This window comes from Ovis canadensis, chromosome 1 (assembly GCF_042477335.2).
Source record: "Ovis canadensis isolate MfBH-ARS-UI-01 breed Bighorn chromosome 1, ARS-UI_OviCan_v2, whole genome shotgun sequence".
Classification (NCBI taxonomy): domain Eukaryota; kingdom Metazoa; phylum Chordata; class Mammalia; order Artiodactyla; family Bovidae; genus Ovis; species Ovis canadensis.
The window spans coordinates 27,726,022-27,741,144 of NC_091245.1; the positions used below are offsets into that span (position 1 = coordinate 27,726,022).

Genomic DNA, 15,123 nt, shown 5'->3' on the forward strand with positions numbered 1-15,123 from the left:
TGGATTGTAACAGGAAATAGGTTGGCCAAGCTGGCAAAACTCCCAAGTTTTGTGGGGCATAACTTGAGAACTCCTGGTGATTGGGACATGCAAGGAAAGGCTGAGTGAAAGGGACAAATGGCAGGAAGTGAGACCAAAAGATTCGCAAGGGCAGGGCAGAGAAGAGGGGACCGTGTTATTCCACAGGACCCATCACAGCCTCAAGACTCCCACAAGACATGGGGAAGGAGGAGCATGAAGGCAGGAGTACTTTATTTTTGCTTTGGCCCTTGCCTAGAGCAGCTGTTTTCCTATTCTCCACACCTCCTTAAAATGTCTGCTTCTGAAGAGAGAAGCTGCCCTGGTGTACAGAAAGAGCTCATGTTCTGAATCTGAAGGCCCGGGTCTGAGTCCTATCAGCTGTATAACCTTATGCCCAGCTTCAAAACCTTTGCCAGCCATACTCTAGAGCATGAAGTCCAAGCTCCTTGGCTTGGCTCTCAAGACCCTTCTTCTGGCCTCTGATGACTCCTCCAGCCTCATCTATCGCTTACCCCTTCTCACCTAACAGCCAAGTACTTCTTCTGGGTTGTGTCTCCATAGACAGTTACCTCGGTTGACATCTTTCCCCTCCTCCTTCCCAAGCTGGAGAATTCCCATTCCTCTCTGAAGACATGATCTTGGTGTTAACCACCTGCAGGAGGCTTTCCCTAGTGGCTAGGTTAGCGATGGTCTCAAAACCCCAGAATTTCCTCTACTGCAGCGTGTGGAGCACATCTGCTCTTGCCCCTTTCTATCCAGAGGACTCTTTCTGCAACATAGGACTCACCGTCTCTCCCCTGCTTAAAAAAAAAAAAAAAAAAAAAAAGGGAAGAAGCTTCGGGGAATTCCCTAGAGGATCAGTGGTTTGGGCTCTTCGGCTTTCACTGCTGAGCTCCCGGGTTCAGTCCCTGGTCAGGGAATAAAAAATACCAAAACCCACGGGGCCTGAGAAAAAGCAGCTTTATTTCTTGGCTTAAGGGTCATAATTTTCACTGTGGCCTGTCGGGACTGTGTGACCTCACACCTACCTGCCTCTCTGTCTTTTCTTCTTATCCTTTGTATGAGAGGCACCTAGAACACCTAGAGCAGGACCCGGTATAGAACCGGAAGAAGCATTTGCTGAATGACTGCAGAAGTGCTTAGTCCATACCGCATTACATGAAAGCTCTAGTTTTCTCACACCAGCTTGTGAGCCTCTGGAGAGTGTCAGCATCCAGGACCATGCTTGGCACTTAGTGGGGTGCCATAAGGGTATTCCAAGTTTGGGAGACACTGTGACATGTTTCCCAGAAGCCCCAGCAGGGAAGATTTGGAACACCAGCTGTTGGGAATACTGTCAGTGAAGGGCCTTTAACTGTCAGCCACACACCACAGACACCTTGGCTCCTGTCAGACCTCTTCCCAGATGGCCCCACACGCCATGAGAGATGAAGGCAGGGATATAAAGGCCTGGTCTGGTCATCTTAGCTCACCTGGGGACAACTCTGGCCGGCCATTTTAGCTCCAGAGCCCCTGCGGGGTCAGCCACGGCTGTCCTTGAGCTTACATGGCGCTCTGGGCTTCTGCCTACTCTGCTTCTTCCCCTCCCTCCACAGGTGTTCATCCCAGGGGTACTCCCCCACAAACACCCTGTACTGCAAATCTCCATCTTGGAATCTGCTTCCCAGAGGGCGAATCTGAAATTTGCCCTCTGTCTTGTCTTCTTTCAGAGAAGGCAATGGCACCCCACTCCGGTACTCTTGCCTGGAAAATCCCATGGGCAGAGGAGCCTGGTAGGCTGCAGTCCATGGGGTCGCTGAGAGTCGGACACGACTGAGCGACTTCCCTTTCACCTTTCACTTTCATGCATTGGAGAAGGAAATGGCAACCCACTCCAGTGTTCTTGCCTGGAGAATCCCAGGCGGGTAGGCCTGGTGGGCTGCCATCTAGAGTCTGACACACGGAAGCGATTTAGCAGCAGCAGCAGCTTGTCTTCTCGGTCCCATCACTTTTAGGGAATATTCATTCATTCACCCAAAGTTCACAGGCACCATTCAAAACGTTTCGCATCCGTTTTTCTATTGCTATCATTCGGTCCTGTCTAGGTGCGTGAGGACGGGAACGGATGAGAAACTGGGGCCCAGAAAGGTGAAGCGACCAGCCAAAGGGCACTGATCAGAAGGGGAGCTCCCAGCTGCAGTTTCCCCACTCCCTCTCCATGCATCCTGGAACAAGAGGAAACCTCACTGAAACGAATTCGGATCTCGGTGATCAGAATCCTGAAACCACGGCTGGGGTCGGGGAAGGGGCGCGGAGCCCATCACTCCTGCAGTACAGATGGGGAGACCGAGGCCCAGAGCCCGGCGCTCCACCGCCCGCGGGGAAGAAGGGGGCGCGTCCTCCCTGGAGGGCCGCGTGGCGCCGGGGCCGCCCCCCTCCTGCCTCCCGCCCCCGCTGCGCCTGTGCCCCCTGCCCTGCCTCTGCCCTCGCCACGCCGCCTGCTGCGGAGCCAGTCATGGTGGCGGCACGGGCGGCGGCGTGGCTGCTCCTGGCTGCGGCGGCCTGCGCGCCGCGGGAGCAGGACTTCTACGACTTCAAGGCCGTCAACATCCGGGGCAAGTTGGTGTCGCTGGAGAAGTACCGAGGCTCGGTGAGTGTCCGCCCGCCGGGCCTCGGCGCCGCCCCGCCGGACCCTGGCCGGGGAGCCGAGCGCCCAGGACCCTGCCGGGTGGGGCTCCGTGGGGCTCGGGGCGTCCGGTCACCCAGCCCTGGCTCCCCGCCCCCACCCAGGCATCCCCCCCGGGCGTGGCGCCCCCAGATCCTCGGCAGGGTCTGTCCCATGACTACGTGGCACGGCCCGGCGTGCGCGGTGAAACCCGAAACTCTCGCTGCTCGCGCCGATTTCCCTCCCAGCGCTTTTGGGCAGCGGGGCGCAGCCTGTCACGCACCGGTTTAAAAATTAACAGTAGCAGCCTTTGTCTCTCCCATCCCCAGTTTCCGCGACCGGAACAGAGGCAGTTGGCGATATTAAGTGCAGTGAGAACACTGTGGAAATGAAAGCTCGGTGCAGAGGAAGTAGTCACTTCAGATGCACCGGGGCCTTACATCGTCTTTTGGAATAGCGGTCCCCAACCTTTTTAGCACCAGGGACTGGTTTCATTAATGGCAATTTTTTCAGAGGGTGGGGAGGGTGGGGTGGTTTCAGGATGACTCAAATGCGTTACATTTATTGTGAACTTTATTTCTGTTATTATATCAGCTCCACCTCAGGTCATCAGGAAATAGAGCCCAGAGGACAGTGCAGAGTTTAGACTTGGGGAGCCCAGTTTTAGAGAGTACACTAAGACCCAGAGATGGAGGGTCACACAGCGCTAGAAAGCAGGGAGCCTGGAGGAGAACCGCCCATCCATCCGTGGTCTCCTCTAGGCAAACTTTTAAGATGGCAGCTCAGATTGAGATGGAAGTCATCCAGTAAAACTGCTACCTCCTTACAGAGAGGACTTGAGAGAGGAAGTGTGCCTGGGTGAGTCTTTGAAACAAGAGAGAGTTTTAGCAAAACCGAGAAGAGTATTTCAGGCAAAGAGAACTGCCAGTGCCAAGTGGGAGTCCCTCAGCCCGTCTCTTTGCCAGCCCATGGACTGTAGCCTGCCAGGTTCCTTTGCCCATGGAATTCTCTCGGCAAGAATACTGGAGTGGGTAGTCCTTCCCTATTCCAGGGGATTGTCCCAACCCAGAGGTTGAACCCAGGTCTCAGCCACCAGGGAAGCAAGGCTCAGAAATAAACAGCAAGAAGGGTGACGAGGGGTAATGAAGTCCTCAAGGGAGTGAAGTCCTCATTCTGCTTGAAGGAGTATAAAGCATGACGCTGAAAGATGAGGCTGAAGAGGGTAGGGAGTGATCAAAAGGGGCCTTAAACACTTTATTCAGGGACCTAAATGTTTCACTGTGTGAAACAAAGAGCCCTCCATGTTCATTTCTCAAGGTAGACCTGGAAAGGATAAGGAGTTTGTCTCTAATGGATCGGTAGGCCCAGCCTCCAGGTTTGGATGAACCACACAAGAAAACGGCTGTTAGCAATCTTCCAGGAGCAAGACCATCTTCAGTGAAGAAAGTACTCTCTACCCCTTGAAATTCTCAATTATGCTGGGAGTCCTGTGGATAGTAGCCCTTGTCCAGGGTCCCCCCCTCCCCAAGGTACTGTGAGGTTCAAATGACTCGCAGTGTGGAAACCCTTGGTAGAGTGCTGTGTGCTTGTGATTCTTGGGCCCCAGCAGAAATCTCATCCAGGACTCAGGGAAATAGCCAGTCAGAGCAGGACCCGTTCCCATTCGGGCCTTCCCTTCCCTCTAGTGCAGCTCATCAGAGAGAGCCCCAGGTTTAACACTTGACCAGCTCTTCTACTTGTTAACTCATTTATTATTGAGAACCTACTATATACTAAGTACCATGCCAGCCCTGAGGGTACAGGGGATGCAGCGGTGAACAAAGTGGCGAAGTTTCAATTTTAATAGAGCTTATATGAGGTCGAAAGGAGACAGACAAGAAAAGAACAGAGACACGAACAATATAATTTCTAATAGTAAAAGGTACTAAGGCAAAAACAGACACAGACTGTTTGTTTTTAGAAGTAATAAGGCATCCAGGATGTGAGGAACAGAAATCCTGTAAAAAAACCCAGAAAGTGGTCCCAGAATTCTGAATGTTTCCTCTAGGTCATTGATAAATCCTAAAAAGCATTGGAGTGAGAGGCCTAGAATTCAATCAGAAAGAAATTTAAAAACAAAAACAAAAAATCCACAAACTCACCCAGATGCTAAGAGGTGGAGTTAGAATTTGAGGCCAGGCAGTCCAGTTCCAGAGCCCATGTCTTAATCTCCAGCTTTAGAGGGAAACCAGTAACAGACAGGCCAGGAAGCTGTAAATGATAACTATGAATTAACCCAAGCTTAGTCTGCTCCTTTGGCAGTATAGTCATTCATTCACCTGCAAACAGCTACTGGCTCATTATGTGTATTTTACTACAGGTTTTTTTTGTTTTTTAATTAGAAGAAAAAAAAAACCACTGGCTTCCTTACACATACTACGTGCCTGCCACAGGGAGACATAGCCATGGGCAAAGTTGAGTGGCTTGTGTCCTCAGGCACAAGCTGGGAGACAGTCCTTTAGACCAGTGTGGAGTGCAGATGAATGCGTGACACTCGGAATGCCCTTGCCTGTGCTGTGAGGTTATGTACATGTAGGCCTGAGTATACTGTATGTGTGCCGCTTAGTCGCTCAGTCATGTCTGACTCTGCAGCCGCATGGACTGTAGCCTGCCAGGCTCTTCTGTCCAAGGGGGTTTTCCAGGCAAGAATATACTGGAGTGGGTTGCCATGCCCTCCTCCTGGGGATCTTCCCACGCCAGGGATCACACCCAGGTCTCCCACGTTGCAGGCGGATTCTTTACCATCTGAGCCACCAGGGAAACCCACCCCCCAACAGTGTGAATGGTTTATTTATTTTGCATACACATGAGTTTGCATCCGTACTTATATATGTATATATGTAAATTAACTGTGTGTATTTGGGTGTATCTGTGTTTTCGAAATTCCTGGGTGGTTCAGTAGTCAAGAACCTGCCTGCCAGTGCTGGAGACAGGTTCAATCCCTGAGTTGGAAAGATTCCCCTGGAAGGAGAAATGGCAACTCACTCCAGTATTCTTGCCTGGGAGAATCCCATGGACAGAGGAGCCTGGTGGGCTATAGTCTGTGGGGTCACAAAGAGTTGGACGTGACTGAGCACATAGGCATGTCTGTGTTTTGGTCACTTAAAGATAAGCTTTTTGGATTCAGGCATGGAAATAGAAGTAGGATTTCCCTCTCTCTAAAAGTATGGGCAGACACACAAGATGTAGGTTAGAGATAAACAACCTTTAATGCTCTCAGCGCCCAGGGATCCAGCAGAGAAGAAAGAGGAAGACCTCTAACTAGTGAAGGGAGCTGAAGGGGTCTCACAATATGGCATATGATGACAAAATGGCCACAGGCTGGGGCCCCAAGAAATGGGTGAGGGAGTTACAGCCCAATGGTCATCATCCAGCCCAGTGGTTCTCAGCTGGTGGTGATCTTTCTCCCCAGGGGACTTTCAGGAATGTCTGGGGGAGACATTTTTGATTAGTAAGACTAGGCGGCTAGTGGGTAGAGGCCAAGGATGTGGCTAAACATTCTACAGTGAACAGGGCAGCCACCTCACAACACAGATTACCCACCCCCAAATGTCAGTAGTGCTGAGGTTGAGAAACCCTGCCCAGCCTGAGCATGTCTAGTGCCCTGAGCTGCCCCTGGCTCTCTACGGAGCCAACTGGTATAATCCCGCCACTTGTATTAACAGGTGGCCAGATTGATAGGACTTGGCTGCCCAGATACAGGGTAAGATTTTAAATCCTGCAATAATATGTAACCAGAAGCTGAAAAATAGATCATTGGTGCCAAAATTGTAATTGCAGTCATATAATCGAGTTCCATCAGCCAGCTTTATATTTATCACCTGAAGGCAATGAATAAATGTGTTATAAGGCAATTATAAATTTAAAGGTTAGTCTAGTGACAGAAGGAAGTGGTATATTTTTTTGCTGGAGGGAGAAGGGCAAAAAAGGATTACCCCAAGGTTCTTGAGATCCTTTTATCAAGAAAACCACGTCTGTCTATGTACCCATTACATAGGCAATCATTTATATGTACACACTTACTCATTCACTCAGCACATACATTCTAAGACTTTTCCATGTGTCAGCCCCAGTGAAGTGAACATAGCTCCTGCCCTCAGCAGGTTCACATTCTAGAAGGGAGGACCAACAGGTATATAGGCAACTCCAGTATAGAATGATGACTGCTAGTTGACTGAGCCAGAAATTAAACGCAGGTCTGCCTTTGTCTCCTGTATCACCTCCTGGTGGGAGTTCACCAGTATGTGTGCCTCTCTCTGTGATGGTGTTCTTTCTGTGTGTGTGGGCATGAGTGATGTGTGCCAAAGTATCTTTGTGTCCTGGGCCATAGGCAGACCCATTGATGTCTACTGTGTGCTTGTTCTGTTTATGGACGTGTATGCACACATATCTGTAAGCCCCTGCATGTCTGATTTCATTTGTGCCTGTGTGTATGTATTTGTGTATATGTGAGAGCACTGTTTACATGCGTATACGTTGTGTTCTTGCATATATGAGAGAATGCTTTTATTGTTGAGGGGTCACACATGTGGGCACATCAGGGCATGTGCCTCTTCTCTGGGTTGTGTATGTGTTTGGGTTTTGTTTTTGCTGCCCAGGTGTCCCTGGTGGTGAATGTGGCTAGCGAGTGCGGCTTCACAGACCAGCACTATCGGGCCCTGCAGCAGCTACAGCGGGACCTGGGGCCGCACCACTTCAATGTGCTTGCCTTCCCCTGCAACCAGTTTGGCCAGCAGGAGCCCGACAGCAACAAGGAGATCGAGAGTTTTGCCCGCCGCACGTACAGTGTCTCTTTCCCCATGTTTAGCAAGATTGCCGTCACCGGCACTGGTGCCCACCCTGCCTTCAAGTACCTGACTGGTGAGTCCCTCAGCTGGCTGGGCAGCAGAAGCTACTGGCTGGCTGGGTGACCTGGGGCCCCTTCTTCATGCCCCCAGCTGGGTTGATGGTCTATTCTAGCACAAATCTGTGAGGATGAACTGAAGAGTATTCCTGCCTAGGAATATCTCCACCCTTACTGCCTTGCAGTTTCCCCCCGAGTCACTCTGCAGGCTTCTCTCCACTCCTGTTACCATCCGCAGGGGCTCCTAGAAGGAAACTGGACTCTCAGATTTTAGCTTCACACGGACGACACCACATTCCTGGAGAGGGCTGACAGCTATCTCCTGTCCTGAGGCAGAGGCAGTCAGTCTGGGGACCACAGGAGGGAAAGCTAAAATACCAGCTCCTGGGTAGTCCAGTGGTTAGGACTCATCACTTCTACTGCCTTCCAGGGCTTGGGTTCAGTGCCTTGTCAGGGAGCTGAGATCTCTCAAGCTGTCAGGCACGGCCAAAATAAAAAAAGCCCCAAAATACACAAAAGAAGAAAAGATCTTAGTATTTGAGAAACAGATCCCTTCCCAGAAGCCTGAGAACCACAAAATGGGGTCATTAGCCAATCTTGTCATTAAATCCTGTTTCCTTTCTCAGGCTTTTCCCTTCCTTTGGGGGCTCCATTTTTGCCTTCTCCCACCTCCCACTCCATGCTTCTGGTTGCTTTCATATCCCTCACTGCCCTCCCCCAGAACCCATTCACCTGGAAGAGTAAATGACAAACAGCAGTGTTGCAAACCAAAGGTCCCTTACTGAGGCAATTTGAATTTTGCTCTATGGGTCAGTCCTAATATTTTTCCCCCTCCGTGTGTTTTTATTAGTTCCTTCCCAGTTCCCATAGCTATAGCTCAAACCTGGCCATGTTTTAGAAGCACCTGGGGAGCTCTTTAAAATACATTAGCCTGAGACCTAGTGAAGCAGGACCCAAGAATCTGTTTAATTATAAGCACCCGCTCCACCACCACCACCATGATTCAGATGCAACCAGTCCAAGGACTAATATGGGAACCATTAAGATTAAGTCAGGGACTTCCCTGGTGGTCCAGTGGTTAAGACTTCCCTTTCCAGTGCAGGGAGCACTAGTTCAATCTCTGGTGGGAGAAACTAAAAGTCCACATGCCTCGTGGCCACAAAACCAAAACATGAAACAATGTTATAATAAATTAAATTAATACTCCTAAAAAAGGGATTAAATCAGAGAGCAGGTTATAGACTATGCAGTAGTTTGAGGTCTTTAAAACTTTTTGTTTTTTTGTGGTCACACCATGCAGCATGCGGAATCCTAGTTTCCCAACCAGGGATTGAACCTGTGCCCCCTGTAGTGAAAGCAGAATCTTAACCACTAGACTGCCAGGGAAGTCTCTGAGATCATTAATAAAGGAAGGTCAGATATTGCCTTATCAGGCACTTGACAGAATTCTAAAGCAATGGTTCTCAACCTAGGCACCACATTGGAATCTCCTGGAAAACTTTTAGAAAATATTGATGCCTGAGTCTCACCCCCAGAGATTCTTCCTTAAGGGGTCTGTGGGTATGGACTGGACATCAGGACCTTTAAAAGTTCTGCGGTTCATTCTAGCTAATAGAACCAGTGCTTCAAGGGAGGGGTGGATACCGCTAATGGACTTCCAGGAGACGGGACACAGAGAAGCACGCTTTGCTCTCCTTCCTTTTCTCTAGAGACTTCTGGGAAGGAGCCTACCTGGAACTTCTGGAAGTACCTGGTGGCCCCAGATGGAAAGGTGGTAGGAGCCTGGGACCCAACTGTGTCGGTGGAGGAAATCAGGCCCCAGGTTACAGCGCTTGTGAGGAAGCTCATCCTGAAGAAGCGAGAAGACTTATAACCACTTTGCCTCCTCTCCCCCATCCCCTCCCCAGACCGTGCATGAGTGACCAAAGCAAAATGAAATGGTGCTACAAAGGGAGAGACCACTGACTCTCCTCCACTCTCGTCCCCCCTACCCCATCACTCCTGTTGGGGGAAAATTCTAGTAGCTTGATTATTTGAATCTTAGAGCAACCTCTAGGAACTCCTGACCAGTGAGAGTTCTTGACCAATGACTCACCAGCCGATAGGAACCTCTAGCCCATGAAAATGTGTGGCAAATAGAAGCATTTCAAGCAATAATCTCCTACCTATAAAGCAGGACCAATTCCTACCTCACAGGGCTGTTGTGAGGATGAGGATGAAAAGCCTATGAAAGTGCCAAGGGCAGTGCCAGCTAACCAGGAGGCATTCAATAAGTGGTTTTTGCATATGTATCAAAAAATAAGTTGTGATCAATAAAAACTTGAACTCAACATGAATTTATAGCCATGAGAATCCAGGCCAAACATTTGTAGCTGTTAACTATTTTCCTATGTATTTTTTTTTAATTACAAAAGTAACACAATTCATTGTAAAATAATACAAGATGATACAAAATAAAAAATGAAAGTATCTCCCTCATTTTCTGTACTCTTGGTCCCTGGAGGTAAACTTTTAGCAATTTGGTATAAAATCTTCTCAGAATTATTTTAATCAAACCAATCATTATTGCCCGATAAGAATTCACTGACCAAAAATACACTTCAATTACAGGCAAAGGATATGAATAGGTAATTCACTGAAAAATAGAGATGGATCATGAAAATATGAAAAGATGTTCAGCTTCATTCAAGTTGGAAAGATTTTGTTAAATGATAATACCTGTTGTTGGTAAAGATGTGGGAAAATGGGCATTCACATAAGCTGTTGGTGGGACAAACTGGTACAGGTTTTTAGAGGATGACTTGTCAGTATCTTTTAAAACAAAATGTCTACACGCTTTGCTCCATCATTTCTCCTTTTAAAAGACTCCCAAACTGTGCAAATATGTATGTACAGTAATATACATGTACATTGTTCATTATAGTGAATATTTTATGCAACCTTGTATCTATCAGTATGGTTTTGTAGCAAATTATGACACAAAACCAAATGCTCCACTAGTACAGTTGTTCAAATGAGTTAGTTTCTATGCTGAAAGTTGTCCAAAAGTGAAAAAAGGCAAGTTATAATGAACACGTGCGCACACGCAAAACAACATCTAGCATAAACAAGAATAATATTTTTATTAAAAATTTCAATGTTAAGCGTGAGAGAGGGAGGGAGGGATATGGACAAAACTGTTAATTGTTGCTGTCTGTGAGGGCATGGGGTGGGATAACAGGAGTCATTCGCTTTCTTTGTTAGGTATTTTTTTAATGTTTACATTTTATATGTAAAATATGTATTTCACTTTTATATAAATCTAAAAAAGAGGTATCTAAAAACTGAGCTGATGAGCAAAGTCACTGATCTGTAATTTATTGGCCAATGAGAATTTCATGTCCACTTCTCCCAAAGTCACTCTTCTAGAAGCAGGAGACTCAGATTCAAGTTCTGGTTGTGCCCTTGCCTCACAGACTGAGAAAATGGTTCCCTCTCTGCTGTCTTCCATTTTCCCACTGGACAGAGAAAGGGTTGATCTGCACTCACAATCCTCAAAGCCTGCTTTAATATTCCTTCCCCAAAGCTTAGAGTAAATGAAGGCGTTCTGTGGGCTGACCACAAACCACCCCGTGGTGGCCTCCAGCCTGTCCTTGCATATTGTTCTCCATGCTTTGGCTTGCAGCGTGATCATTTCTGTAGAGACACGGGCACACATACACACACACACACGGGGAAACCCAGCTATCACAGAAATGTTTGTGATGAACATCTCAGAACCACATTCTCAATGGACATCTCTCTGACCTCACCCTGCTTGACCTGTCAGCCGCATCTGACGTTGCTGACTGTACTGCTCCTCTCCCTGACACATTCTCTTCCCTCAGCTTTCCTGCCCCTGCCTTCTCTTGGTTTCCCCCATCTCTCCCGGTGCTCCTTCCTTCTGGGCGTTTGTTGGTGACTCTTCCTCCGCTGCTCACTCCTTCCTGTTGGTCTTCCTTGGGCTTCTAGGCTGGTCCCTTTTCTCACTTCATATGCTCTGCCACAGCCATCTCATTTTTTCTCAAGATCTTGACCACCATCCACACCCTGCTGGTGCTGCTGCTAAATCACTTCAGTTGTGTCCGACTCTGTGCTACCCCATAGACGGCAGCCCACCAGGCTCCCCCGTCCCTGGGATTCCCCAGGCAAGAGTACTGGAGTGGGTTGCCATTTCCTTCTCCTATGCATGAAAGTGGAAAGTGAAAGTGAAGTCGTTCAGTCGTGTCTGACCCTCAGCGACCCCATGGACTGCAGCCTTCCAGGCTCCTCCGTCCAGGGGTTTTCCAGGCAAGAGTACTGGAGTGGGGTGCCATTGCCTTCTCCCATCCACACCCTGATGATACCTGAATCTTTACTTTGTATCTACGCTGGACTCATAGCCACTCGCCTGTTGGGCATGACCAGAGACACCTCAATTCAGTGTCTCCAGAACTAAGCTCATCACCTGGCCCTGACACCTCTCTCCCTTCTCCACAGCCTTCATGAACCCCTTAAGCCCTTCCTTTCACGCATCACTCACTTGCTCACTCACCGCAGTCTCATTCTTTATGCAACTGCCTTCCCTTCTGTCCTCAGCACAGTGCTTGGCCCTTAGCAGGTTAAACTTAATTGTATGGGAAGCATTTTGAGCACTGGCTCCATGCCATCTCTGCCTAGACCCTATCTGGAAAACCACAGATGAGCCAACAGTTTCCTGCAGAAGTTTAGAGTCTGAGGATTTTGCAGTCCCTACTAGATCTTCATTCCTAGGTTTTGTCAGTTTTCTGCTGTTCCCAAGCTGCCTCCAATGGGCAAGGGTTCCCCTAGGAAAAATTTCACTTTAAATTATCAACTGTTACCTCAGTCATTGGTTAAGCAATATCTGCTAACAACTTAGTTTTAAATTAATTCCTTGGTTATCAGCTAACACTTAAATAGTTAATATTTTATTTTCTACTAATGCCTTCATTATCTTGTAACACTACTTGTAAGTCAAATACTGTATTTATTAGGTTATATCTTTGCACTTCACAGTTTGGTTGGAGAAGGATTCATTTCTGGCTGTGGATACAGTAAGGGCCTCTGTCTTTTGCTGAACTCTCTTTTCACCCTCAGATGATTCTCATTCACTATCAACTGGTCCAGGTTTCAGAGAAAGAGTGGACCCATTCTGACTGCTTTTTACCTCTCTGAGCTGGGCTAGAGTATGGAGGGAGGAAAGCATGTGCCAGGGGAATTTCTATAAAATTATGGTTGGAAGGGACATTTGTTCATCAACAAATACTTCTTGGGCATTGCCTATGTGTCAAGTTCTGCATTAGGTTTTAGGGGTACCTCAGTGAAAAAAACACCCATGTCCCAGCTGTCATGGTGCTAAGAGAATAAAAGAAAATCCAAACATTAAATAATTATACCAATTAGTATACAATTACAATTATGATGAGCACCAGGAAGAAGTACAAGAAACTGTGACCATGTATAATACTGGAATGGGTGGTCATTCCCTTCCACAGGGGATCTTCCCAACCCAGGGATCGAATCCAGGTCTCCTGCATTACAGGATCGAATCCAGGTCTCCTGCATTACAGGCAGATTCTTTGCCATCTGAGGCACCCCTACCTCTGCAGCTGGGCCCATAGTAGGTGTTCAAAAGGCATATATTGCCTGATTAGGCTTCATTGTCATCATCTGCATCTATTTCTGAATGTCCTGGAGACTGTCTCAACCCCTGCCTCAGCTGGGTTCCCCCTAAAAGTCTCGAGTCCTCCCATGAGAGAGCTGACCAGTCTCAGTTAGATGGGAAAGCCTGGTCAGAAGGCCTTTCCTCTAATCTCTTAGAATACGAGTGCTCCCCTCTGAGCACATGACCAACTGCACCCTGCAGTTCATTCTCCAGAGGGGGTCCCAGGGCCACTGTCATCCCTGGTATTAGTAGCAGTTGCATGGGACACACTTATATTTTAAAAATTACTAATTTTTCATATGATATTCAAATTTAACTAGCCATCTTGCATTTTATCTGGCAATGCTAATCCAGGATTGAATACCACACAATAGGAAGTTGAACTATATAGCCTTCTGATCTACCTTGTAACTCCCAGTGAAAGCAGACTCAGGATTAAAGTCCAAGAATTGAGTATACAGTTAACTGGCTAATCAATATAACAAATGACAATATCCCCTGACTAGCTGTGTAACATTGGGACAGTCACTTAATCTCCCTGAACCTCCATTGTTTCATCTAGCCAATAAACGAAAACCAAGATTTCACCTAATACGTGCTGGATGCAGTGTTAGACACTTCTGTGTGTGTGCTGTCTCCCCTAGAATATTCAGACAAACTAGTGTCTGAAAAAGCACTTTCTAAGTGGAAGTGGGTGGTAAAATATGAAATAGTATTAGCATTAGTGTAATAGCTATCTGTAGCTGATTTTCTTTACTGAAAACTTGAAGGGAAAGAAGCTTCCCTGGCTTGCTGTTATTGTAGAGAAAGAACACTGTCTGGGATCTAGTGTCTAGGGCAATGATTCTTAACTGAGGGTGATTTTGCTCACAGGGGACATTTGGCAATGTTTGCAGACAGTTTTGGTTGTCAAACTGGGTGATGGTAGTGCTGGCATCTGGTGAGTGGAACCAAGGATGCTGCTAAACCTCCTATAGTACATAGGACCGTCCCCTACAGCAAGGAATTACCTGGCTTAAAATGTCATCTGGTTGAGAAATCATGGTCTGGAGTACTGAGAAACGGAATTTATATCCCAGCTGTGCCACTTAGCTGCTGGCTGACTCGTGGACTTTACTTCTCTGGGCCTCAGTGTCCTCTTCTGAGACCTTGGGGATATTAATAGCCCTGGCCTCATAGGCCTATTATGATGATTAAATGAAAATATGCCCATAAATCACTGGAGTACCTGATACCTAGTAAACATTCAGTAAATCATAGTTCTTCTTACAGTTATTTGGGTACTGCTGTCCCCATTTAAGGGCATCCAAAGTGGCATTAGAGGTAAAGAACCTGCCTGCCAATTCAGGAGATGTAAGAGATGCCAGTTTGATCCCTGGGTTGGGAAGATCTCCTGGAGGAGAACATGGCAACTCACGCTAGTATTCTTGCCAGGAGAATCCATGGAGAGAGGAGCCTGAGGGCTATGGTCCATAGGGTCACAAAGAGTTGGGCAAAACTGAAGCAACTTAGCATGCACGCACACATATCCCCGTTTAAAAGATAGGAAAGTGAGACTCAGAAAGAGGACCAGACTTGCCTAAGATCAAGAGAAAAAGCAGTTCTACTCATGGGGTTGACAAACATCACCAAGAATCTTCTGTTGACAAAGGCTGCAGTTTTCTTGTGTGTGGACCTAAGATGAGACACCAAGCTTGCTCTCAAGAAAGTGGAAGGAAAAGGAGAATTTTACTGAGTGCTCACATACCTATATCTAATATCTTAAGATAGGTATTATTATTTCCATTTTTACAGATGAGACTATGAGAAGTCTAAAGTCTCCCTGCAAGTCAGTTGCCAAGTAGCAATTGAAATCCAGGCTTGGACTTCTCTGGCGGTCCAGCGGTTAAGACT

At 47.5% G+C, this 15,123-nt stretch overlaps 2 protein-coding genes across 2 annotated transcripts in view; both read left to right on the forward strand.

Moving 5' to 3' along the window:
- SCP2 (sterol carrier protein 2) overlaps positions 1-15,123 on the forward strand; it is a 981,293-nt gene that overhangs the window by 493,097 nt on the left and 473,073 nt on the right. The gene's annotated exons all lie outside the window — the stretch shown is intronic.
- Positions 938-10,025, forward strand: GPX7 (glutathione peroxidase 7). Its single transcript, XM_069592047.1, has 3 exons — positions 938-2,650; positions 7,303-7,564; positions 9,257-10,025. The coding sequence occupies exons 1-3, from the start codon at positions 2,219-2,221 to the stop codon at positions 9,418-9,420; spliced, it is 858 nt and encodes a 285-aa protein (XP_069448148.1). The 5' UTR covers positions 938-2,218; the 3' UTR covers positions 9,421-10,025.

Coding starts and splice junctions, on each gene's coding strand:
- GPX7 (XM_069592047.1), top strand. CDS start 2,219: ATGCATCCTGGAACAAGAGGAAACCTCACTGAAACGAATTCGGATCTC. Junction 2,651..7,302: donor TGGAGAAGTACCGAGGCTCG/GTGAGTGTCCGC, acceptor TTTGCTGCCCAG/GTGTCCCTGGTGGTGAATGT. Junction 7,565..9,256: donor TGCCTTCAAGTACCTGACTG/GTGAGTCCCTCA, acceptor CCTTTTCTCTAG/AGACTTCTGGGAAGGAGCCT.